Here is a 21537-nt window from a genome sequence, read left to right on the forward strand (position 1 = left end):
AGTGGACCAGTCACATGATACAATATAGCACCCACATGCCAGGGGGAGGTTGAATACCACCAAGGAATACTGCCCAAAGGCCTCGAGTCTATTTTAACATAGGATGTAGGTCTATAATATAGTCTGGGGTAACATAATCCATGACAGTGTCTAGGAAATGGGCACAGTTGGGTGCTCAGAAGCTCAGAATGCAGACAAGATCCAGATAACAGACTCTCTTCAGAGTAGAAGGACTAGGAGTTGATTTCATTGGATCTGTCCTAGATTTCAAGTGCTGATAGAGATATTCATCCTCACTATTTCTTTTACTATCAGTTTTCCCAATTTTAGTATCTAAAACACTGAGTTCACAATATGTTCCTGATCCCCTATTGATAATCTGCAAATCACAATAGGATTGTCTTTCTATATTCTGAACTACAAAGCTGTTATAGGAATTTGGAATAGTTCCATCCCAGTCAGTGCAGCAATGGAAAAGTCCCAAGAAACACAGAAGAAACCATACTCTGCTTCACATAATTATCAGAGATCCATATGAAACAAAATGTTCTACTTTTTGTAAGATTTGGAGGAAGAATGGATTTGCTACGCTTGAAACAGATCTCAGACCTTTTCAATTTCTTACATTAAAATTGAATTTCCAGACAAAATCTCCAATTGAAATACAGGCCAAAATGTTATTTCTTTCAGTACAAAAGAAATTTCACTTGTAAAACATTTTTTATAAAATTTGTTTCTCCTATATTTTCTATGCAATTTTTCTCTAAACAATTTCTATACAATTTCCAAATGATCATACATGCAAAGTTAAATTGAAAACTATATTTCTATATTTCCATGACCCAATTTTATTTCTAATTTATTTCAAAAATTATATTTCTAACTTTATTTTTCAAAACTATAAAATTTTTCCAAAACTATTAAACTTTTTCAAAACCATTTTCCCTCCTCTTAGGGATATACCCCTTTTGAATCATATTAATAAGCAATATATTCTATATATACTAATGTTCTACTAAAAAGTACTGAAATGATTCCGTGAGTCACCTATGATAATTTTATAATGACTGGGATTGCTTTGCACACAATAATGACTTCTGGGCATGAATTGCCAGGCATGCTGGGTGATGACATTTTTACAAAGAAAAGGCTTGACTTCAGTACTCACCTAGAACCTGTGATACCCGGACTGCATTTTAGCCCTGTGTTTTTGCCTTCCTTATCTTCATGGGTGTCTTCATAGATGATTGTCCATCCATCTTTGTTACCTCCAGCCTCAGTGTCCTGGGCAGCATTTATAGGCTGGGCCTTCTCCAACTGCTGCTATCTTTGGAGCTGAACCAGTTCTGTTCTTGGAATGGCAATAAATTTAGCTGCCTGGCCATATAGATCAGGCAGAAGAGAGGATGACCTCAAAAACCACTGTAGTTCCTATAGCCCCAAACCACAGTTGCTCTAGTTACCCCCTTCATCTCCTCTGACCCAGGATTACCAGGGGGGACCAGTGAAATTTGTATATATATATATTTTGGTTTTACAATCATATAAAGGTTCCCCCAAATAGATGAAGATCAGGTGGGGTTTTGAGGTGACAGTGATGTTTTCCATTTTCCATTTTTTTTTAGCAAGTCTCTGGTCTAAGGAAGCCCGCATTCAGGGGCATAGCAGCTCAAGCCAGTACGCATGGGGAAATGCAAACATTGGGCCAAGAGTGGTCGTGAGTGCTTTTGCAAGATAAGCTGCAGTGAGCACAGTAAAGTGGCTTTACCATATCCCCAGAAGTTGAACTCTAAGGCTAAAAGCCAGCTGACCCCGATACAGAATGTACCTGTCTCTTGGTCCTGGATGCTGACAGGTCTTCCTTGGGAAAGTCCTTTTTCCTGGTACCTGGGATGTCTTGTTTCCCTTCCTGAATCAAAGGGAGCCACTTCATGGCTAGTGGAGGCCAGGAAAGAGTCAGCTTTGCACTGGAATTGGTAAGTCCTATATTATCTGAAATCTTGTGGAGAGACTATGATAGCCTGTGACAGTTTCATCCAAATGTCACTGGTATCTTTAATCTGGTAAATGCAACAAATATTGGGCTTCGGATTTTGCAGCACTTACAGAATAGAAGGCAGCAGACAAATCAACACGAAGAACTAAGTGGCACTATGAAGAATCGCCATCACAGTAGTGAAATAGATGAACTTACCATTAGGGCAAGTCAAACTACTGAGACACAGATGGTCATTTTTCTCATTTCATTATAATAGATAGTTCATTCAAACCTCTTTTGGTAAAAATTCTGGAATTGAGAGACTTTTATCCTAGTCTAATAGTGCAAAAAGCAAATTCCCACCATTACATCAACAAATTTTCATCAAGGAAATTAACAATGATAATAATGATAACATGTGGCCTAACAATTCTTGACTTACATAAAAAATTTTACCCACAAGATTAATAGAAGATGGAGGCATTTGGAGGCAGAGCTAAGATGGCAGTATAGCAGAAGGAACCTTCTGAACCTCCTTCAAACCCATCATTGCAAAGGCTCTCAAAAGGAAAGACATCAAAACCAGAAGAGCAAAGGGGCTCTCATATGGGATGCAGCCTTAATGATAGGCAGGGTCTGGGGATTCTAATGCTATTAAAGAGGGCAAAACTGCACTTAGCAGAGCATAAGCTAATCACATCTCCCCCATACCACCTGCCATACCAGAGTCAGAGAGAGGATCAAGGAAATCTCTGAATTCTCAGAGGCTGGCTGAAGGCACCACAGACTTACTCCTGAGGGCAATGCAAGGCCTTGGCAACAGGACTTGAGACCAGAGTGTGGAGTCTGGGAAGAAACAGGGTTGGACAGAGCCAAGGCAGAGGGGACAGGAAAGGTAGCTTCGGGGCAAAATGCTTTAAAGGTCTCTATACAAAGAATATCACATTGCCTGCCCTCACTCGAGCTCCTGGCTAGGAAGTCAAGATACTACAAAGGCAAAGCCCTGCTTAAAAAGCAATCAACATTCAAGAACCCCAATCCACTCATGGGAAAAAGAATATGTCTAGCAAGATGGCCCATCTTTGGGAAAGCCATTCCACATTGTTGACATCATAATGTTTGCAGTGGAATCTCAGAGTCTGTATCCCTGCTCAAATGAGTAGATAGGAGACTGGATAGGATTCTTGCAGCAACTTTATTAGGGAAAGGGTGAGGACAGGGCCACTGCTCTGAGTGGTTGACTCAACAGCAATGTCCATGGATATACAAAAGAACTCAAAATACATCAGAAATTAACACAATACACCCCTTGTAGTCCCCCACTACCTATATATAATACAACATCTGTGTATATTACATTTTCGTTATCTTGTCCTAACCTCCTTAAGTTTCCCAGCATTTTGGAAATAATGGGAGCATTTATGTTTGTAATTTTTAAGTTAAGGCAGAATTTAGACATGGCCAAAGCCTCTTCAATGGAAACATTCAGAACAAAGCGTTAAGATTAGAGTTGCATGTTTCAAGACTTTTCCAATGGAAATGGCATAATCCATAAATTAAAAAAAAATTTTTAAAAGGTAGGTTTTGGCCACATTAGAAAAGAGTGAATGAAAGGTGATTATTTATATATCTATAAAATGTTGATGGGTGTGTATGCGTGTATATGTGAAATTTCTCTGCTCTTCATGAGGAGAGATTAGTATCTTCCTTCAGAAGGATACCCAGCTTTTACTAATTTTTACAGGAAGTTTCCAATCTAACATTACTAATAATGAAAAATGTATGAAGTAGAATATTGCATGATTTTAACCAATACAATAAGGTTTCTCTCCAGTATGGATTCTCTGATGTGCAGCAAGACGACTCCTCTGTGTGAACGCTTTACCACACTGTTTACATTGATAAGGTTTCTCTCCAGTGTGGATGCTCTGATGTACAGCAAGATGACTCCTCTGTGTGAATGCTTTACCACACTGTTTACATTCATAAGGTTTCTCTCCAGAGTGGATTAGCTGATGTGTAGCAAGACAATTCCTCTGTGTGAAAGCCTTTCCACAGTGTTTACATTTATGAGGTTTCTCTCCACTGTGGATTAGCTGATGTGTAGCAAGAGAGCTGCTTCGTGGAAAAGCCTTACCACACTGTTTACATTCATGAGGTTTCTCTCCAGTGTGGATTAGCTGATGTGTAGCAAGAGAGTTGCTATATGGAAAAGCCTTTCCACACTGTTTACATTGATAAGGTTTCTCTCCAGTGTGGATGCTCTGATGTGCAGCAAGATGACTCTTTTGTGTGAACGCTTTACCACACTGTTTACATTGATAAGGTTTCTCTCCAGAGTGGATTCTCTGATGCTTTGCAAGACAATTCCTCTGTGTAAAAGCTTTTCCACAGTGTTTACATTTATGAGGTTTCTCTCCTGTGTGGATTAGCTGATGTGTAGCAAGAGAGCTGCTTCGTGGAAAAGCCTTTCCACACTGTTTACATTCATAAGGTTTCTCTCCAGTGTGGATGCTCTGATGTGCAGTAAGATGACTTCTCTGTGTGAAAGCCTTTCCACAGTGTTTACATGTATAAGGTTTCTCTCCAGAGTGGATTCTCTGATGCTTTGCAAGACAATTCCTCTGTATGAAAGCCTTTCCACAGTGTTTACATTTATGAGGTTTCTCTTCTGTGTGGATTAGCTGATGTGTAGCAAGAGAGCTGCTTCGTGGAAAAGCCTTTCCACACTGTTTACATTCATAAGGTTTCTCTCCAGAGTGGATTCTCTGATGCTTTGCAAGACAATTCCTCTGTGTAAAAGCTTTTCCACAGTGTTTACATTTATGAGGTTTCTCTCCTGTGTGGATTAGCTGATGTGTAGCAAGAGAGCTGCTTCGTGGAAAAGCCTTTCCACACTGTTTACATTCATAAGGTTTCTCTCCAGTGTGGATGCTCTGATGTGCAGTAAGATGACTTCTCTGTGTGAAAGCCTTTCCACAGTGTTTACATGTATAAGGTTTCTCTCCAGAGTGGATTCTCTGATGCTTTGCAAGACAATTCCTCTGTGTAAAAGCTTTTCCACAGTGTTTACATTTATGAGGTTTCTCTCCTGTGTGGATTAGCTGATGTGTAGCAAGAGAGCTGCTTCGTGGAAAAGCCTTTCCACACTGTTTACATTCATAAGGTTTCTCTCCAGAGTGGATTCTCTGATGCTTTGCAAGACAATTCCTCTGTGTAAAAGCTTTTCCACAGTGTTTACATTTATGAGGTTTCTCTCCTGTGTGGATTAGCTGATGTGTAGCAAGAGAGCTGCTTCGTGGAAAAGCCTTTCCACACTGTTTACATTCATAAGGTTTCTCTCCAGTGTGGATGCTCTGATGTGCAGTAAGATGACTTCTCTGTGTGAAAGCCTTTCCACAGTGTTTACATTTATAAGGTTTCTCTCCAGAATGGATTCTATGATGTACTACAAGAGAGCCCTGTTTTTTGAAAGTCTTTCCACATTGTTTACATTCATAAAGCTTCTCTCTACTGTGGATTAGCTGATGCATAGCAAGAGATTTGCAATGTGGAAAGGCCTTTCCACACTGTTTACATTCATGAGGTTTCTCTCCAGTGTGGATTCTCTGATGTTTAGTGAGAGATCCTCTCTCTCTGAAGGCCTTTTGACATTCTTTACATTCATAAGGTTTCTCTCCAGTATGCATTCTCTGATGTTTAGTGAGAATTCCTCTCTCTATGAAAGCTTTTCCACAATGTTTACATTCAAAAGTTTTCTCTTCTGCTTCGATTATTTGATGTGCGGCAAGATCAGAGTTTTGACTGAAAGGTTTCTCAACTTCTTCCTTCACAGAAACCATCTCTACCCATGTACTTTTTGGATGTCTAATGAAGTCTAGACTGTAGCTAAAGGCCATTCCTCCTAGGTTACCTTGAGACATAGGCTTTTCAGAGGGTTTCTCATTCCACTGAAAAAGTCCTACTTCTTCAGGAAAGCATTTGCTGTATTGACTATCCTGACAATAGTCATTTCCTGAGGTCACTTTCATATACTGATTTAGGATTTTCTCTGAAGGGTAATCAAATTCACGTTCACTCTTTAGATTTTTGTTTATCTTCATATCAGAGTCAGAGATTTCTCTCAAAACGAAGTCATGGGAACCATCATTCATCCACCTTTTGGGGTCAGATTCTTGCACAAAAATCCTCAGTTTTGTAGACATCTCCTTCACTTCAAAATTAGTCTCCGCCTCTGAAGAAAACAAATTATTATATAAACCCAGAAGGAAGGACACACACACACATAAAGCAATATAAGTTTCTTTCTCTGATGGCAGAAAGTAAACTGATTTTTGTTCTATTTCCCCAGGCAAAAAGGAGTTTTTCAACTTAAACAAGAAGAACCAGTCTTTGGATACACCATTTGGTTATATCTATAAGATGGATGATTTTTAAAAAGATTTTGACATATAACAACAATGAAATCTCACAATGGACCTATGATATAGGCAGGACAAAGATTCTCATCAAACTATACAACTCATGTCATGAGTAAAGAATGGAGGAATGACCTGAACAACTTCCTTGCACCTAGACTACAACTCAAACCCTGTGCCTGAGTATGCTTTGTCCTCCATATTGGACACTTTTTCTCCACTGCCCTTTCTAACTTTCCTAAAAAAGTCATTCATCCATTATTTCAATAATCCACAGGCTTATTTTTGTATAACAAGATAGTAAGACAAGGGTAGGGAATTACTCTTTTTTGTATAACGAGATACTCAGAGGCACCCAAGTGATGACTCGAAGTATTTCATAATACCTGTCAGCAGAAACACAATTAGCCACCAACCCCTTATTGCAGAGGCCTTGGAAAGGTCAGGTATAATAATAGACAAAAGTTACCATCCATAGTGATTTTTTTTACACTTTTTTAGCTTAATCAGCACTTGCACCATTAATTAAGAAAGGCCCATGTGAAAGATTTTGCATCCATTCTATTCTAATTTTGATTGTATGTTCTGTTACTGTGTCATCAGATTTCTTGGCATAAAAAAGGCTGTCTTCTATAGCTCGGGATCTCTGGTTCTGATCGTGACCAGAATTTAGCTGGCAGTTTGGTACTGGTACTACAGTCCATGATGGGGGGAGGGGGTGAGAAGGGTTGGTTTTAAAAGATCGCATTACTGAAAAAATGAAAAATATAAAAATAGGTATCAAGTGATAACATTTATATATAGTCCAGTGGAATTGCTTATTGGGTCTAAGAGAGGGGAGGAAAGAGGGGTTGGAAAGATAAATGAATCATGTAAACATGGGAAAATGCTTTAAAAATTAAGAAAGGAGAAAATGATCATATGCCATTTAGTGCACACATACAAATTATTCATCTTATTTTGTGATTACAATACATCATATCTCAAGACCTCCCTATACTGCAGTCCCTCAGCCATCTCTCAGAAAATGAACAACATTGATTTGGCATTGGTCTGCCAGTGCCCAACTCTAGCACTCTGTTCACTACAACAGATAAAAGCCTTTTGTGATAACAGCCCTTATACAACTGCTTTCACCTCATTCACCTGGACAGGCGCTCCTGAGGCCTTTTTGCTCTAGTAGCCAAGGTGTTTTCCCTTGCTGAAAACAGGAGGCACAATATTCTCTTGGAACTGGAAGACCTGGGCATAAGAAAGAAGGGATCGGGAGAGAAAAATAAAATATATAGTCCATGTTAAAGGAAATGGGGCATAAAAGTAAGGTCTATAGACTGGCTTCTGTTGTATTCATTCTTGGGATATTTGCAAGATGGTGAATATCATGGAAACCATTTGCAATCAGCAAATTCTATCTTTACCTCCTGTAATAGAAGAATAGGTACATTCCATAACTTCCATTACACAGAAATGAAAGGTAGCTGGTAGTGAAGGGATAAGAAAGCAGAACCTGGAGTCAGAAAACCAAATTTAATACAGGCTCAGAGAGAAATGGTAAGTGGGTACCCGTTAGCATGTTTTTTAAACTTTGCCTCAGTTGCCTCAGTTGTGAAGTAAAGGCAATATGAGTATCAAACTCATAGGGGTATTGCAAAACTAATGATAATTATGAACTCCTTTAACCAGTAGAGTACATAGAAGGGATATTTTTGAAATACTGACTCCCTTCTTTCCCATTCCAATCATCTAGAATAGGATTTAAAGGAAGAATGGAGGAATTAGGACAACGTTGCTAGTATAGTCAGAATTAACTAAGCTAGTTTTATATTGTCTTTTTAAATTTTCATCTTGTTATGAAAATAACAGGTCCCTTACCTTTACTCTCTAAATGTCTACTTGCATATGTCAAATGGGTTTCTTGTGAACAAAATATCACAGGATTCTGATTTTTAATACACTGTGCTATCTGCTTCCATTTTTTATGTGAATTCATCTCATTTATAATCCAAGTTATGATTACCATCTCAGTATTTCCCTTCATCTTGTTTTCCTTTTAATGCTACATTTTGTTAGGAGTAAAACTTATGGTTGGACTGAATATATTTTAGTTGGTCGCCAGGGATTTAAAGTTCTAAATCCCAATGAAATATTCAAGTCAGAATGGAATTTTATGGTGGCTTATTTACAATCGAGTGAAGATACTTTTTTTTAAACCCTTACCTTCCATCTTGGAATCAATACTATTATTGGTTCCAAGGCAGAAGAGTGGTAAGGGCTAGGCAATGGAGGTTAAGTGACTTGTACCAATGGTAGCTTAAACTTGGCTTTGGACAGTCCGGGGGGTGAGTCAGTTGTTTGATTTGTCACTTTCTAGCACATGCTGGTCATAGACCTTCCTCCCCCACACTTAATCCTTAAGTGGGCATGTATACATTCCTGGTTGCTAAAATTCTAAAGACTAAGCAGGGTAGAGTAAATCTAAAATTTACAACTTTCTCCTTTCATTTTATATACATAATTTTCCCTTTTAATCACTCTCTCTATTCCACCTCTCTTACATTATTGTCCTTCCGCCACCACCGTCCTTATTCTGCTCCTGTTCTACTAGAGAGTAAAATAAGATTCTATACCCCACTTAGTCTGGGTGATATTCCCAATGAGAATAAGTAATAATGATTGCCTGTCACCACCCTCCTCATCCCCACAATTATAATGGTTTTTCTTACATGCCTCTTAATTTGATATAATTTACCCCATGTTACTTCTCTCCTCTATTTTCTTTCAGTGCTATCCTCTTTTTCACCCCTTAAATTTTTTTCATGTATCTTCCTTAACACTTTAATACCACACTTTCTATCTAAGTATACTTCTTCTAACTATATGAAAATGTTAGCAATTTTAAGAGTGGCAGATACCATATTTCCACTAGGGACATGAAAAATTTAACCTCCTTGACTCTTTTAAATTTTCTCTTTCTTATTTTCCTTTTATTGCTTCTTTTGAATTTTGGATTGGGACATTAACTTTTCTGCTTTGGTCTGTTTTTTTCATCAGTAATGCTTTGATCTCCCCTTTATTTATTAAATACTGATTTTTCTCCCGGAAAGAATATAGTCCATCTTGATGGGTGAGTAATTCATGGTTATAAATCCAGTCTCCATGCCTTTTAGAATATGATATTCTAAGCATTGTGATCCTTTAATATAGAACTCGCCAGAACCTGTATAATTAACATTGGGGCTCCATGATGTAAGAATTGTTTCTTACTAGCTGAATGCTGTACTATCTCCTTAGCATGAAAGTTCTTAAATTGGGCTATAATATTCTTGGGTGTTGTGATTTGGGGAATTACTGCAGGAGGGGATCTGTGGATTCTTTCCATTTCACTTTTAACCCATGATTGGAGAATATCAAGGGCAGTTTTCTTTGATAATTTCATAGAATATGACCTCAAGGTCATTTGGGAGGAGGGGTATTCTAATGAATCTCAGATTATCTTGCAAGGATCTATTTTCCAGGTCAGGGTTTTTTTTATTAAATATTTCATATTTTCTTCTTTTTAAAAATTCTTTTGATTTAGTTTTATTATTTCTTGATGTCTCATGAAATAATTAGTTTCTATGTGCACAATTCTAATTTTAAAAGAAGAATTTTCTTCCTTGATCTTTTGATTCTCCTTTTCCATTTGGTTCATTTTACTTTTCAAGGAACTTTTTTCTACATTGGATTTTTTTTACCTATTTTCCAGTTAGTGAGCACTACTTTAAAAAAAGAAAAAAGAAAAAGAAAACTTTTCTTCATTAGATTTTTTTTGCTTCTTTTGCTTCTTAACCAATTTTTCTTTTTCAGCTCTTATTTTCTTTTTGCAACACTTTCATTTATTTCCCCCATTTTCTTTCCACTCCACTCATTTTATTTGTGAATTCCTTTTTTAACTCTTCCAGTACCTGAGACCAATTACAATTATTAATTGATGTTTGCATGTGGAGACTTTCATTAAATCCTGTATATCTGGCGTGGAATAGACATTCCCTTAATGGCAGATTCAGAGTTAACAGTGAAAATGACCCTTACCCACAGAGAGTAGATTCTGCACATTCTCTAGCATGACCTCCAGGTATAGTTCCTTCTGAGAATGGTCCAATAGGCACCACTCTGCCTGGGTGAAGTCCACAGCCACATCCTTGAATGTTAATGAGCCCTAAAATGACAAAAGTCACAAGATTTAGAGCTTAACCTTCAGAATTCGTCTATTAAAACCCTCATCCACTGCATGGAGGAAACTAAAGTATACAAAGCTTTTATCCAAACTCCTAACCTTGAAGTCTGTCAGAGCAAGTATTGGGGACCAGTCATTCAGAACCCAAAAGAATAATCACAAAATAATTTTATGAATAAAGTGAGAATCATGTTGTGGAGAGTAAAACCTGGAGAAGTATCTCACTCTGAAATCATTTTCCCTATGGAATCAGGGAGATGGGACATGCTCTCTGAGTGAGATGGCAGATTCTGTGGAGAAGAAATAGAGAGAGGGATCTGAAATTCCTCCTCATCACAAAAATCAGAATTGATCTGGTAAGAACATTTGTTTCAAGAGTTCCTGAGAAGGTAGTATATATACTGTGTATACGAGGGGGAAAATATTACCAATGACCAATGTGAAGAAAACAAAGAAAAAGGAACTCTTTAAGTATGTTCCTAAAAGTCTGAAATACTCTTATCTAGACGAAAGCATAAAGAAGAGTCCATAATTATATGGGATCAGACTGATTCTAGCCCAGTCTTATGCTAAATTGAGAATTTGGGGGACCACTGGGTATGATGTGCCATAGTCAAAACATTCTGTCTCTGCTTTATGATAATTTTTTTGCTGGAATATTGTCAGTTGCTTTATATTTAGTTACACAGAAAGAAGAGTAAGTATGATGAAACAAAGAAGGGTGTTCATTTTTAAAAAATGTTTTAGTGATCAAATTATTCAAAAGAAAGATACTAACTCTGTAATGACAGGAATTCTCAAGAGACAGAATTTCTTCATTTGAAATAACTAATTGACTGGTCATTTAATGTGGTCATTTGACACTCTCTAAAATCTAAAAGAAAGAAAATGGGTGGGTAGAGCTAACATAATAAAAATTATTATCCAACCTGTGTTATATCAATCAAACTAACACATTTTTTTTATAAAATTAGAAAAAAATTATACTAAAATTTATCTGGAAGAAAGTAATTATCAAGAATATCAAGGGAAATAATGAAAAAAATGTGAAGGATGGTGGTCTAGAAGTACCAGACCTTTAAACTGTACAAAAAAAGCAGTAATCATTAAAACAATGTAACCTGCCACTTCTGTCATAAGAAGGCCCATATAATGATGAACTGTAGGAATATTTCCTGGGCAATGATGAATTATGTTAACTGAAGAAATTCTTATAGGAACAATTACAGGAATGATAATCATAACAGTGATTTCAGGAATCGTAATTTTAGGACTGATAATAATAATCCTAGGCACATGACAACTCATACCAAATGACTCCACAGAAGTATATTTTGAGTGGAGCTCTCTCCCAAACCACCCAGGGAGCTACTGCCCATCAGTGGGGGAGCCCAATGTACTACCCAAAGATTATGAAGGTGTACAGGGTGGGTGGTACAGCTGGGGGGGAGGGGTTGAGGCCCAGCAATCAGAGGATACAACCTTTGATTTTCCAGACCCTGATGTCTTACTGCCCTTTGTCCCTATCCACTGCCCTCCCCCCTACTAATGAGTCCCATGTAACATAAAAGGTTGGTGACACCTATTATAATTTTCTTTTGGACACTATAAGGTCCGAGTCTATATTGAAGAGTAAACCTGATTCACATTGCAGTTCCATCGGCTCAGTTAAGGTCAGGGGCTATCAGGGACACCCCTAAAGGTTCCCAAGCTTTCCCCTAGAATAGTGACTGTAGGACCCCTTAGTGTGGAACACTCTTTCCTCTTAATGCCTGGTTCCATTTTAAATTTGGAGGGGAGAGAACTTTTGTGCCAGCTTAGGGCCACAATAAGTTGCTCTCCAGATGGCTCTATGACACTGAACTGCCAGAGGAATCCTTAACTTTACTCCCTGTACGTCTTCCAGATGCTCATGAAATAAAGGAGACTCCTATCTTTGAGATCCCGACTGATATACCTTAGTCTCTCTGGGCCACAATATCTCCTGATGTTGGCCTACTTAAATCGGCTGTCCCTGTCCAAATTCAAACAAAATGTAGGCCACCTCCTTCCATTCCTCAGTACCCTCTTTCAAAGGAGGCAATTGATGGCATAAAACCAGGAATAAATTCGCTGATTGATCAAGGCATCATAATTCCCTGTAAATCTGAATACAATATGCTCACCCTGCCTGTTAAAAAGCCAAAACTGGGCTTGGAGTATTGAATATTAATTTAATCTTTACAGAAAGAAGGGCTGATGAATGGAATTGACCAGGGGTAAATTACTTAACAGATAGAAAAAATGGTAGTTCTCTATTCTAGCCCAGGTCTTTTGTCTCTCTGTCTCTCCCTCTCTTTTTCTCCCCTAACCCCCTCTGGTTAGCTCATCACTCAGTCCCTCCCCTGAGATCACAGACTCATTAATTACCACTGAGGAGGGGAACTTAGGAGACCTCAACTCCTCCTTCATTGCCATTTTGACCATTGTAAAAGATGTTGCTCTAATAATTCTGGAAATTTTCAGAAGAAATCTTTGCTCTCCACACATACCCTCCCATACAGATATGAGTCATTCCATCTAAGGATGTAAGCAGGAGGGTGCTGAGCCCTGAACCTCTACAGCCTATTCCGGGCCACCAACAGCAAGAGCATCCCTGCTCAAGTGAGCCAAAGTGGCTGCTGACTAACATTATCCACACTGTCTGTGCCCTGGAAGAGAGCTTGCCAGGGTTCAATTCATTTACATCAAGCTAATAATCAGATGTGCTTATCTTATATTGGTGATCCAACACTTTAAACTGATACCTTCAAATTGTGAGCCATGGCAGGTTCCTAATTCGAGGGGAACTTCGTGTTCTGAATGTTGTCAGTGTCCTGGAAGGTTTCTGTCCCCTTTAAGCAGCTCCTGTAATGGCTTCCTTAAGTAAAAGCACTGAAAAGCTCCTATTATAGGGATTCCTGTCCCTTGAGATGTGACAGCTCAGGGTGGATAAACGAATGACAGCAGGTTGCCCTGTCTGTCTGAAACCTGGGCCAGCTCACTGAGGCAAAGGCTAAGGAGGCAGAGAAAACCCCCAGAACACAGTAGATATGGGGGCTCTCAGATTTCTCATCTCCTTATAAAGGGCATTTTCTCCCATGTCACTTCCCCTAAATCCTTACATCTACCAATCACAGTAGATGTTTTCCAAAGGACAGCCCATTCTTAGTTCACACCTGAGTAGACTAATCCTTTTAGTAATCCACACCTGAGTAGATTAGAATCTCTGAGTAAGTTCTCACCTCTTTGTCCCATGTAAGTTCACCAGTTGCCTGACCTTTATAGGTACTTAGCACCCCTTTGTATTAGTCCTAAAAATAGGCACAGCTTAAGAACTTTTTGTCTTATTATACATATGGGTTTAAGTACTTTTCATTGTTCAGCAAAGAGTTTACAACTTTATCTTCCCCTAGGGCAGACTTAAGTAGGGGTGGAGTAGAGGTCTCACAGTCCTGATCTAAGTACCTTCACTGCCCAAATGGGGAATGGTCCCAATGGGGAATGGTCTTAACCCAACCTTATGAAGTAGGGTCTGAGAAATTTTATGGTTCACAGGGCAGACAGGGTGGACTCTGGACCTCATCCTGAGGACAAAGAGTGATGGAGCCCCTGGAGACCTGGAAAAGACACAGGCATGAGTTCTGCTGGATTCCAGCCTGGGGGACCTTGGCAAGGGCTGAGGATGGGGCTGCTCTCACCTGGGAAGGGGGCCTCAGGGTCCTGGGAGACATTCCTTCTGGGGAATGCTTGGACCAGACTGTGGTCCTTCAGGGAGTGGAAACCCTAAGGCAGAGGGACTTTCTCTTTGGACACCTGTGGGGAATTAGAGAGGGGGAGGGATCAGGCTTCAAAGGGACCTTTTATAATAATTTAAATTAAATTTAATTATTAAATTGCCTGCAGTTCTACTTCCTGTCTTTAGATGGTGCTACCCTAGAGTGTCCTGGCTAGGGGTTAGGGTCTCCCAGGGTGAGAGAGCAGGGTGTCCTAAAGACTAGGAAGAAAAAAAAGGTGTGGGAGTGAATAAACCCTAATTTGCTACCCTTTAAATGCAGTGCCAGAAAAGCCTTAACCTGAGGTCAAAAAATGGTGAGGAAAGTTTGAGAGGGGAAAATAAAAGAAAAAACAACAAAAAAAAAGGCTTTTTGCTTAAGGCAAAATAAAAGACTTTTCCTCATAGGTAACACCACCCCTCCTCACCGCCACCATTCAAGGGTACAGCCTGAGGAGCAGCCTGGGTCTACAGTGTAGGGGCTGGGCACTAGCTCTGAGGGGTGCCTGGACTCTGAGGCTTTGCTGGGGAAAGGCTTAGCCGGGACCTGCTCCAGTGACCTTGCCTAAGAGGGCAAAAGTCTTAAGTGGAGAGGACAGGCTGTGTGCAGGGTTCCCTGCTGGGATTTCCCCCTATTAGGCCCTGAAATTCTTCTCAGGGTTAAGGGAGCTGCTATAGGGATCTTTCTGTTACTTTCCCAAGGCCCCACCTCCCACCTAAGGAAATGCTACAAGAAAGTGGGGGTTCAGAGGGGCCTTGAAAAAAGAAAAAAATGGACCCCCAGGAGCAAGATACTCTTCTTTAGAGAGCTAGAATTGCAGAGTTTTGAGTTATTCCTGGTTTTGGGGTCAGAGAATCAGAGCACAATTCCCAAAACCTGGCTCTTCTTGGGGGGAGAGGAGGAGAGAAAACTAAAAGCTAAGCTTGTTAACCTCCCCCAATACTTAACTCCTTCTCACCAAGCCAGAGTATTAGTATTGGCCACCAGCTAATAGCTTTGATTAATCCCGATTACTGAGTCTGGTCCACACCCCTGAGTTTTTTAGCCAATCTAACTGAGCTTCTAACAAACTAACTAAAGAATTTTTTAAACAGAGCAAAAAGTGAAGAAGTTGAAGAAAATGAGAATATTCATCAAGTCTTTGTGGTCACCATATTGTAATAATTAAAATTATCAGGCTGTTAGAACTTTAACAATTTAATCAAAGTAGTGATAGTAAACAGAAGGAAATGTAGGAAAGAGGTAGAGAGCAGCTTAGCTAAATACTCTCATTGCTGTTCTGATGGATTGAAGTTCATCACCAACACATGTCCCTTCAGGTTCTAATGTCCAGTCAGAAGAGTGTGAGAATGAGAGACCAGTGCCTTGGTCTCCCTTCATAAGTAGTTTTCTCTAACCACTAGCTAAAATTGTTAACCTCCCCCAATACTTAACTCCTCACCAATCCAGAGTTCTGGGCTGGAACGTAGAAGATTTGGTTGACCCCTTCTCACCTGTGAGGGCAGGCTGACTGTTGCTAAAAACCCAGCTCACCAGGCAGCAGTACGGTGATGGGTCAGGGCTCTACTCAACTGTTCTCAGATGAAGGGAAAAGGGGATTGGAATTCCCCCATCCACACACAATTTTTGAAGAATTAGAAGTGCTTAGGAGGTAATGGCAGCACAGTTAATCCATAGAAGGGAGGGACTTCCAAAGGACTTTACAGTATCAGACCAAAGGCTGTAGCTATGAGGCTAATGTGCCCTTCTGTCTATTTCTAACTGCTCTACAAAACTTAGAGAGGAGTAAAAGTTATGAACTCCAGAGTTAGTTACTAATAAACTGACTTATTTTAGAGAGAGTAAAGTGAAGAAAGAGAAGAAAATGAGAGTCCTGATCCAACTTTGTGGTCAGCCAAATTGTAATATTTAAAATTAAATCATGAGGTTGTTAGTAGCTTTATTATATCAAGCTGGGAAATATTTTCTACTTCCCTCTTATATTTCTTTCATTTGTTGTATTTATATTATATTAAATTATTAAGAGCTACTAACAGATTTTTTTCTTAAGAAGCTAATTATTTTTATAAATGACAACCACAACAACTTTTAAAAATTCTTATATTTACTCAAACCAATTTTAAAGCTTGCACTGTGTGGTAGAGGCATGAAGAGAGAGAGAGAGGGGTATCTAGTCAAAGCAACAGTGGTGATTTAGGTTCATGTTCCAAAGGAGTTGAGAATACAACCTCTAATGTAGACTTCATTGGGAATGGATCTAATAAGAAAGAAATAACCGAGTTACATATGCACCTGGCAGACAGTAGCACAGACATGGACACTGATTCAATGGTTAGGAACACCTTTGCTACAAAACCAGAAACAGATATTTGTTGTAGTGGGGGACAACATAAAGACACACATCCTATCACTGACACAGGGGGAAATGCAGAAGTACAAACCTTATTCCCAGAACAAAACACTGAAATACAGGGAAAGATTCCTATCTCTACACTGTCTAATGAGAATGGAAATGAACATAAACCTCTGACTAGTACAGGGTAGGATCTGTGATTATTAACAGTGTACATGATCTGCAAGAAGAAGCTAACCCCATACCATCAAGTTTACCAATTCAAGAAGTAAATCTAAAGCTTAGTAATGACAACCTACATGAAGAAACTGATTTGAGTAACAGAAGCTGGTGACGTAGGCTTAGATCAAAATGTAAGGCCAGAGTTACCAACATCTGACAAAAGTTACAAGACATTGAGCAGAATCCAAATAACATAGGATTGGATTCAGTGATTCAGATTCAGATACTGAATCTGAAGGAATACCAGAAGGTGTAGTTTAATGGATGTAGAATAAATGCCTCATCAGTTTTATAAGCTTTATGAAGAGGTAGACGAAGAAGGGGATGTGTGGGACACAAGTGAAAAGACAGAGTGCCTGGAACCAGTGCAAACTCTTACCAAGACACTGAGGAGGAATTATTCTTTGGGCACAGAACAAGCTGCATACCCGTAGAAGTCAGACCCCTCAGTAAGGTCAGACCTGCCTTTTATATAACTCAACTAAACACCAACCCCCAAGGACCAACTCATGCCCAGCAGCCAACTTTCCCTGAACTGCCAGCCTTAACTGCCCGACCCACTGTGAGCCACTGACTCTCCAGTCATCAACTGACAGTCTGCAACTCACCCCCACTCAGCAGAATGCTCTGACTGAGACATCTTTCTGCCCCCTTGCCTCTTGAAGACAGAGGGAGAGATGAAGAAAACTCGTTTAACGCTATCCTGACAACAGTCATCTTCTCATTTTATATACTGATTTAGGACTGAATATGGGTTGGATTTCTCTACAGTTTCATCAAATTTAAAGTCACTCTATAGTTTTTTATTTACCTGGATGTCAGAGTCACAGATTTCTCTCAAAATGCAGTCATGGGGAACCTCATTCATGCTTCTTCGGGAGCCAGGTCCTTCCACAAAAAGCCTCAGCTTTGTAGACATCTCTGTCACTAAAAAATTAGTCTCTGCCTTTCAAGAAAACAAATTATGATATAAACACAGAAGGAAGGAGGACACACACACACACACACACACAGAACAATATAAGTTCTTTCATCTGATGGCAGAAAGTAAAATGAATTTTATTCCATTTTCCCAGGCAAAAAAGAGTTTTTAAACTGAAGCAAAGCCAGTTTTTGGACACACCATTTGGTCATATCTACAAGATGGATGATTTGAGAAATACTTTCACACATAATAACAGTGAAACCACACAACAGATCTGTGACACAGGCAAGTCTAAGATACTCATCACACTTCACAACTCATGTTCTGAGTTTGACTACAACTCAAACCCTGTGCCTGAGCATACTTTGTCCTCCATGTTGGACAGCCTTTCTCCACTGCCCTTTCCATCTTTCCTAAAAGTAACATCTATTATCATTATAATTCTGTGAATCTCAGGTAACCTTCCAGATGTTCTGTTCTCATCATTTTGGATGCACTTTCATATGGTCATTCGTGGTAAATTTTGTATGCTAAGCAGGAAAATGACTTCTCTCTTTTTAACTCTCATGCAGTAATTTTGAAAATAGAACAAATTTCCTCCTCTCTATACATGCAAAGATATGCCATTCAATTTTGAATTATGCCCAACAGGTTTAAAAGAATGCATGCCCTTTGATTTAGCAACACCACTAGGTTTGTATCCAAAAAAATAATTAAAAAATGGTGGTTCAAAAATACTCATATCCCCACTTTTTGTGGTGTATGAAATTGGAAAATGAGGGGATATCCCTTGATTGAGAAATGACTGAACAAATTGTGGCAGATGATGGTGAGAGAATACTATTGTGCTGTAAGGAATGATGAATTGGAGGATTTTTCTATGACCTGGAAGAACCTCTATGAACTGATGCAGAGTGAAATGAGCAGAACCCAGAGAACATTGAACACAGAAAGTGAAATTTTGTGGAATGATCCAATTCAGTGAACTTTGCTACTAGTAGTAATGTAATGACACAGGATAATCCTGAGGGACTCATGAGAAAGAACTCTATCCACATTGAGGGAAAGAACTGTGGGAGCAGAAACACAGAAGAAAAGTGTATGACTCATCACTTGTATATATGGGTACTAGGAGTGTGAAAAGCCCTACCTCTTTTAAGATTATAACAGTATTATGCTTTATAATTATTTTAATAACATTAATCTTAAGTTAAAAGTCAAAAATATAGTTTGTTTTATAAGAATAATAAACATTAGCTAAACAAATAAAATTTTGACCTTAAGTCTACAATCCAAGTTTACACAAGAAACTGCACAGACTTTATTAAATGTACACATTACATTTTTCAAATTAAAAAAAAGGAAACCATGAGGCATTTCCAGAGCTATTTTATCAAATAATTCATCCTTATGGCAGGATGAGTTCTAACTAAAAGGAAATCGAATAAAACTTGTGGGATGAAATATATTCTCTGCATTTGAAACCTGGAAAACTTTCTGCTTTAAGCACCTGTTTGTTAAGATTTGCCATTTGAGGGAAGAGCTTTTGGGACAGTCACTAACATTATTTTGCATCTTGAGTTTAGTTATAGTCGTCTGATGGGTCATGAAGCTGGTAATCCATCATTCCATAGAAAAGCCACAAGTTACTCAGAATGTGATCTGGAACAGTTACAGGGGGAGATTTTTGTCTGGCAGAACTCAAGGGGGTGATTCTAAGCACATCTGTGGTAGAATCCCTTAGTGACTCATTTGAGAAGTTGTGCTAATCTGTCCTGAGATCTGCCTTTGTGGGGAATGGGGGGGGGGGGGCGCTCAGAGGAGCTCCCAGGCCCTTCTGATGGCCTCAGGGGACTCTCCCCAACAGAACACAGGGAGCCTCAGGCTTGGGAAGGGCCTTGGACAGGTCAGGAAGAAGCTTCCTCACCTCTGCCGCCATCTTTGGCTTCATTCCATTCAGAAACTGCGCTGCTGGATTGTGGGAGATAGATGGGGGGAAGGGGCAGAGGGGAAGACGGGCATCAGGTGGGGGTGAGGGAAGAGCCTGTTGGCATTTCTTCTGTGCCCAAGATCGGGCTCCTTCCATGGTATGTGGGCACAGGAACCCCCACCTTCGCTGCCCCCTGACCAGGCTCACGTTGCCTGCTTCTCCAATCCGGGCTGGGGACTCATTCGCTCCTCTGGGGGTGGGCAAAGCCCGCCATGGCTCCTGGTATAGGCAGAGCGGGACCGGCCTGAGCCAGGCACTTCCGTGTTTGTCCCTTTTCAGTGGTCCTTTAAAGTGAGAGTCAGACAAAGAGACAAGACCTCCCACCCAAGTATTTACACTAGGACAAAGGGCTCCTACGCCTCTTCTCTGCTAGCACTAGCTTCCCCTTCCCCCCTTGTCCCCCCCCTCCCCCGCACGCCCCTACTCCCCTTAGCAATCTGAAACTGCACCACCGGGGGTTTCTTGCTGCCCAGGAGTTGGGAGCAGAAATTCTCAGTAGCGAAAGCTGAAAGGCAGGGCCGCGCCTGCGCACTAGCACCCTCCCAGCCTAACCCAAAAGAGGTTCAAAAACCGCAACTGAGTTTTGCAAGAGCGGGGACTACCTACATAAGATTCCCAGAATGCCTAGGGGATGCCACAGGGGGAGGTGCCAAAACTTCTGTGACATCAGAAACTAGGCATTCTGGGAAATGGAGTAAGCCGGGGAGAAGGACCTAGTTTACGTGAACTCGTGAGTTAGGAATTCTGGGTAATGGAGTCCGGCTTGGGTCTCTGGGTTTAGAGCCATGGTGGGGGAGGAGTTATACAGGAATTCGGGGAGTCGTGCTGGAGTGAGGCGGGGTCTGCAGCCTCCTCCTCCCCACCCCGATTTCCCCTCCAGTCCAGCCCAGATTCTTCTTTAGCCTGCAAAATGCCTCAGGCGAAAGCCTGGCACACGGAAAGCTCCTAATAGGTGTCTATTGATTGAATGACAGACTGACGAATCAATGGATCTATGCTCTGCGCGGCCGGGTAGGTGGCGCGAGGATCACCCAGTAAGACACACATGGACACACACACTCACAGACTCTCCCCTCCCCCCAGCACACACTTTAACAGCCCCGCACACCACCTCTGCCAGTCCCGGCTTGTTGCACATGCGCACATGCTTTCGGCCACACTCCCAGGCTCACTAACCCGGAAAGGGCGCATCCGGATCTTCTCCTTCCCGGGAGTTAAGGAGCAGAAAGTTTCAGCCGTCAGAGCAGGGAACCCCGGGGAGCCCTGGTCCCCCACTGCCAGCACCACTAACTCCCTCCCCTTCTCCCCTCACCTAGCAAAGATCCTAGAAGCACAGCAGCAAGTCTTCCAGGAGCTGAGACGGGCCAAATGAGTTCCCCGCATGCCCGGACGCGGCCACGATGAGGAGGAGCTCCTAGTCAGTGAACAGGCATTCTGGGAAATGGAGTCCTCCTGTCTAGGCCACTCCACGTAGAGGCTCGGTGGGGGAGGGGTCATATAGGAATTGTTCCCCAACCTGGGAGGCTGCAGCCTTCCCCCCCACCTCCATTTCCCCTTCTGCTTCTTTAGCCTGGAAGCTGCCTCAGGCTACAGCCTGGCACACAGCAGGTGCCTCATAAGTGGCTATTCATTGACTGATTA

The 21537-nt window shown here is 40.6% G+C and overlaps 1 protein-coding gene across 8 annotated transcripts; it reads right to left on the reverse strand.

The window, feature by feature from the left end:
- Nucleotides 1-3154: 3154 nt before the first annotated feature.
- Nucleotides 3155-21329, reverse strand: LOC103098052 (zinc finger protein 420-like). Of its 8 annotated transcripts, none has more exons than XM_016433059.2 (5): nucleotides 21209-21329; nucleotides 17793-17927; nucleotides 10468-10594; nucleotides 7543-7638; nucleotides 3155-6212 (listed from the first exon to the last, which is right to left on the reverse strand). In XM_016433059.2, the coding sequence occupies exons 2-5, from the start codon at nucleotides 17898-17900 to the stop codon at nucleotides 3784-3786; spliced, it is 2760 nt and encodes a 919-aa protein (XP_016288545.2). In that variant the 5' UTR covers nucleotides 17901-17927; nucleotides 21209-21329; the 3' UTR covers nucleotides 3155-3783. The 8 variants fall into 8 exon arrangements, with proteins under 8 accessions (XP_016288545.2, XP_016288546.2, XP_016288544.2 ...); XM_016433060.2 differs by having other exon boundaries at nucleotides 17793-17923; nucleotides 21073-21324; XM_016433058.2 differs by having other exon boundaries at nucleotides 21073-21324.
- Between the last annotated feature and the right edge of the window lie 208 nt (nucleotides 21330-21537).

This window comes from Monodelphis domestica, chromosome 3 (assembly GCF_027887165.1).
Source record: "Monodelphis domestica isolate mMonDom1 chromosome 3, mMonDom1.pri, whole genome shotgun sequence".
Lineage (NCBI taxonomy): Eukaryota > Metazoa > Chordata > Mammalia > Didelphimorphia > Didelphidae > Monodelphis > Monodelphis domestica.